General features: G+C 44.8%; 2 protein-coding genes across 2 annotated transcripts; one reads left to right on the top strand and one right to left on the bottom strand.

Annotated features, from left to right (window-relative positions):
* Positions 1-213: 213 nt before the first annotated feature.
* LOC109469706 lies at positions 214-2,302 on the bottom strand. The gene is made up of 2 exons (XM_019768278.1): positions 1,417-2,302; positions 214-1,235 (listed from the first exon to the last, which is right to left on the bottom strand). Exons 1-2 carry the CDS (start codon positions 1,904-1,906, stop codon positions 478-480), a joined length of 1,248 nt encoding a protein of 415 aa, XP_019623837.1. The 5' UTR covers positions 1,907-2,302; the 3' UTR covers positions 214-477.
* Positions 2,303-2,321: 19 nt separating this feature from the next.
* On the top strand, positions 2,322-4,702 carry LOC109469610 (adhesion G-protein coupled receptor D1-like). The gene is made up of 6 exons (XM_019768149.1): positions 2,322-2,408; positions 2,534-2,758; positions 2,930-3,032; positions 3,472-3,609; positions 3,903-4,023; positions 4,496-4,702. The coding sequence occupies exons 3-6, from the start codon at positions 3,028-3,030 to the stop codon at positions 4,700-4,702; spliced, it is 471 nt and encodes a 156-aa protein (XP_019623708.1). The 5' UTR covers positions 2,322-2,408; positions 2,534-2,758; positions 2,930-3,027.
* Positions 4,703-4,995: the final 293 nt, after the last annotated feature.

Genomic DNA, 4,995 nt, shown 5'->3' with positions numbered 1-4,995 from the left:
TTTATGTAAGACTTACGTTATCTAGTAGTTTAGTATCCTCTTTGTGAACAAGACCTATGTCATTAACGTATTTTACTATTACCCTATTCGTAGACTAGATGAAATAATTATCTTCAGACAAATTTCAGAAAGTAACCATTTCATTGCAACCAGGCATTTATAGGAAACTGCAAAAAAATGCAAACTTTTCTGAAAAAAAATCTATAATTAGGAACTTTTCAGAACAAACCTTCTCAAAAAAAGAACGGGTACCCCAATGAAGTTTTCAGAAAACTTGCATCAAGCGAACGGTGTACAAAAACTTTCAAACCTTTTTGCTACCAATATGAGTAACATTTTCAGTCCCCTTTGTGTAAAATAGTATGTGAACAGAAGAGTATCACAACAGAATGCCCCCAAAATGGCTTCCAGCCCACTTTTATCATGAGTGACCCCGTGCGGTCTTAATAGAACTGCAGTCCATTTTTTCGGTCAGAGTCATCGCCCGGCCTCGAGCACCTGTGGGGCTTCTTCCACAGCGATGGCACAGATCTTTTCTAAATAGTGTGTTTTCACGAACACAGATCGCTTTTCCTCTTGCTCTACTAACGTCATCAGTATCTTCTCGATGCCTTTCAGTTCCTCCAGGCTTTTCCCAACTGTCTCCGGAAGTACGTAAGGTGCTGTGTCTGGTACCTTCTCAGACAAACTCATGACGTACTCCATGACGTATGGAGCCACAGTGGCCAGCTTTGCCCTCAGAGAATCTACGTATGACAGGATGTCTTGTACGTACGATTTCTTAACCAGCAGGTCTTCCCACAAGCTCTCAATACTCGACATGACGACTTTACGGTAATCCGGTTCACCCGAGTCTTGAGGTTGGTGAAGACTAGATTCCCCTTCACCTATTGGACAATTGTTTCCCACCTCCGTGGACGACGACGCCTCGTTCTTGTTGTCTTGTTGCCTTCTTCTCTTCACCACACTTTGTAGCAACTGTCGACAGCGTGATGAGAAGGTTGGGCGCTCGTCGTCATGTCCGTTAGAGGCGGCCGCGCCCGTTGGCTCCGACCTACGTGTGCGATTCCACCAATGGGAGGACACAGGCGAGCTGTTGCTGCCTGATGCTTCCCGCTCAATAGCTTTGAACACTTCCATCAGAGCGGCCTCGCGCTTCTTGTAGTCATCAATGTCCTCAGTTTTAACCTGTGCAGTCGCTTCTTTGACAGCTTCCGACGAGAATTCGGTTTGGTCTGCAAGAAATGGTTTGTGTACGTTTAGCATACATTCACTGTCTAACACCAAATCAGACACATGCAATTTTTTATTTACTAGCTGAAGCATACACTGCCATGTTTTGTAGTAGAAAAGCTTTCTATGGTGTTCTTATACAAAGAGTGAGGACACATGATCTAAAACGTATACTTTTCTCACCGTGTTTTGGGGGTTCATTGCCCTTCTGTAAGGGGTCAAGTGTCACAGACACCTGGAGGAACGGTTTCTCCTGGAAACCTGTGTTGTTCTCCACCTGGACTTCGAGCCATCTCTTCGCTGGCAGGTGTCCATTCGTCCAGAGGGCTTCAGGGACGTCGACACGAACCGTCCCCAATGTCTTTTCCCTGCACCTCCGTACCTGTTTTATTTTTAGGAGAACTACGCCGTTTTCCGTCAGGTTAGATGGGAGAGAGAACTCGGCAGTCTCCTCCCAGACGTGGTTCCCTGACTTCTTCACGCGGGTTCTCCACTTCTCCCCGCCGTGCCGCATGGTTACGAACACTTTCCCGTGACTAGGAACGTGCTTGGCAGAATGAACAGTCACCTTCAACTTGGGCTTCCCCTCTCCCTTCCCTCCTAGTCTCACCAGAGACAGAGTTTCTAACACGGTGAATACGGCCGAAAACGTCCTGTCCACTAGCCGACTCATCTTTACAACTGTGGTTGCCAAACACTTGCAGTTTATAGTTTTCCACGAGAGAGGTATCTTCGATACGTCTTGCACGATGTGTTGCTTGTCGCAATATGAATCTAGCCGCACGTAAATGGCGTTCTAGAACTTGACAGTGAAACTATGCACCGGCGTTCTACAAACAAAGAGTTGCCTTTGACCTTGGAACACGTCATAACTTGTGTAGGTAAAAGGGGTTTTGTGATATAATAATTCCTATTATAATTGTTGTGACGTCGTACCTGTACATGTATATAGCACAGAACTAGTGAAATTTTACTTTGAAAAACGGATCTTTCAAACAGCCACTCTACTGCATTCAAATACATTGTACATAGGTATACAGACACAACACACGCGCACACGCACATGCACACTCACGGACGCACACATACGCACACACACGGACACGTGCACATACCCGCGCGCATAATGAGCGGGTTTTTAGTAGAAACGTAGTCCTTTGGTGATCTTCTAAATGGTAAAATTATTGAGAAATATAATTATAGCAACTTAAATAATCTGTTATGATATATACAAGAACAGATAGATATTTTTCGCTTTCTTTGCGTATGTGACAGTTCCTAGACGCTCTTTCTGCTGTAGCTGTAGCGGCCGTCCCAACTCCTGGGTACTACTGGGACCTGTCAGGAAAGTGTAATCCGCAAGGGTCGTCACAGAAACAGTGTAACAAGTCTTGCCGGTCTAAGACGGTGTACGCTAACACCGGAAATAGAACTGGCGTCGCTTCCGGCACTCTGTACCTTGTTGCGAACGGCAGAGGAGGAGCGCGTTCGACTTCCACCCTCCCTCCGTGTGCCATTAAGACAGGTAAGGGCCCGGTCATCATCACACGTCGTTCGGTAGTAAACTGAGGGTAGTCTTTAGATATCCATGCATGCGTCTTGCTAAATATAGCTGTCTTGTTGTTGAAAAGGCTTTCCTTGATCCTTGTAGACCGTTCATTGCACTATATCAAATTTGTATTAATCAATGATGCAGACAGAAAACGGAAGGATTTCATCGACTTCGGCAGTTTCCGTGGCACGTGTCCTGCCCAGCCCGAGTTGTGCCGAGATGGTCTCACACTGGCGGTCTGGATGAAGTGAGCAGCCTTTATCCGTTTGTGAACACATTTTCTCTCACTTAATTTAGCATCAAATTCTTCGAACAAGAAATCTCAGATTTTAGACTTTTATTTCGAGCTCAGATTTTAGAATATTAGAGGGACCCTAACGAAACCTCTCATTTCCCGTACCCCGCCCTCTAGTGTCGTCTTCCCATTCCCACCGGCTCCCTCCAGAGCTGTTTCTTGTGTCTGACCTTTTCTCATCCTGCATTCTGCCTGTTAATCTTCTACCACCCACTTGCTATCAACCGACTCTTTCTAGACAAACAAACACACAAAACCCAAAACGCAGTAACCCCATATAATACTTCCATAACTGAAAGTAATCACAGTATTGCAACTCGTCATTGAGGCTGAAACACAATATTTGTCAAATGCTTACCAGACGCTTGTATGTCTCTGAATCCTAACTTAGAATGAAGAGAGCAGACAACACGTACGGAGACGGTCAGAACCCGGACCTGTACTTCATCAGCACGGGCGGCCAGACCCGGGCCAGCCGGGGCTTCTCCGTGTCGGCTGAGTGGATCTCCATGCCGTCTGTTGCCTACAGGTGGGAGGGGGGGGGGCAAATGTGATAGTAATTAAATGACGATTTTATGGTCAGAGATGTACATATTAGAATCAACACCAGTTCTAGTATTTTGTTTATGTACCCTTTTTCCACTAGGGCGGCAATCGCGCTGCGACCATACTTTTGGATTTGTGTGATCCATTATTGTAGTAAAAGGCCTTAAAAAGGTATCTAGGTGGGTAATATTTTGTGGTGAATGGCTGAATTGGTAATAGTAAATGAGACGATGACGGTCAAGTTTGTGGAACTTACTAACTAAGTCGTCTGCATAGGTTCGCCCTATGCACGACTGTCCGGGATTTTGACGGTGTGTGGTTCCAGTGCACCCATGATGTCCCCGACGGTACCTGGTTTCACTTCGTGTTCACCTGGAACAAACAGACTATGCTCAAGGTAAGAGCTATCAGAACGGTCACTTTAGTAGCCACCATCGGCCGTGGCGCTATACTGATTGTTGTACAATATTAATGCCAATATTTCACAGGCATGCAGCTGCCACCCCCTCATTGGTCGAGCCAGTAATTGCCATTCTATCATCGGTTGAACTCCTAATGGTAATAGGCAGTCAGTAGTGCCGTATATGTTAACCTGTTCAAGTTCACTATGATAATCAAAAATCATTATTCGATTTTTATTTAATTTAACATGGACTCGAACTATAAGACTAGAACAGTTCAGTACAGCAATGTATTCGCAATATCATGACGTTTTGAGTACAATCCCAATGGCGACGTTGCATTAGTTATCGATCGATGTGTATCTAGAATCTACTAGAATCCTCCAGCCTTTTTTCAATAGGCAGGTCTTGTGTGGATTTCCTTGCAATGTAACTTACGCTGATGTAACATTTGCTGTTTCTGGAAAGGTTTACATTGGCGGGAATCTGAGTGGACAAACTAGGGGTCTTCTTTCCGGTGGATCTGGCAAACTTTGGTACAGCAACCTGACACTGGGGAGGCCAAACAACTTACAGAACAGCCACCACGCCTCTGCAGCTTACAGCAACCTGAAACTTTTTGAGCGAGAACTCAATGCTGTGGAGGTGTCCGCTTTGTATAACAGTGAACGATGAAGTACAGAGATATACCGCAGGGTGGCGCTATACGCTAGATGCAAACCGTCAAACCTGACCTTATCAAGGTCATTACATGTCGCAAATCAGGAATTATCCCGTTTTGTAAGGGAAAAACAAAACTTTGTGAAAAACAGCACCCAAATTTTGCTAGTAGTGACATTTATGAACCAACCAATTTACATTTATGTACTGACATGTTGTAGATATCAAGTGACAACTTCATCCAATGAACGTTTTACGATTGTATAGCAGTCCTGAAATTAGAGGAGTGTGTTGTGAACATATTTTTT

The sequence above is a fragment of the Branchiostoma belcheri genome, unplaced genomic scaffold (genome assembly GCF_001625305.1).
Source record: "Branchiostoma belcheri isolate BF01 breed outbred unplaced genomic scaffold, Haploidv18h27 scaffold21, whole genome shotgun sequence".
In the NCBI taxonomy this organism is placed as follows: domain Eukaryota; kingdom Metazoa; phylum Chordata; class Leptocardii; order Amphioxiformes; family Branchiostomatidae; genus Branchiostoma; species Branchiostoma belcheri.
The sequence above is the reverse complement of the archived record's forward strand: the minus strand, read 5'-3'. Positions and strand labels throughout refer to the sequence as shown.

Coding starts and splice junctions, on each gene's coding strand:
- LOC109469706 (XM_019768278.1), bottom strand. CDS start 1,906: ATGAGTCGGCTAGTGGACAGGACGTTTTCGGCCGTATTCACCGTGTTA. Junction 1,236..1,416: donor CAATGAACCCCCAAAACACG/GTGAGAAAAGTA, acceptor CATTTCTTGCAG/ACCAAACCGAATTCTCGTCG.
- LOC109469610 (XM_019768149.1), top strand. Junction 3,610..3,902: donor ATGCCGTCTGTTGCCTACAG/GTGGGAGGGGGG, acceptor TCGTCTGCATAG/GTTCGCCCTATGCACGACTG. Junction 4,024..4,495: donor ACAAACAGACTATGCTCAAG/GTAAGAGCTATC, acceptor GTTTCTGGAAAG/GTTTACATTGGCGGGAATCT.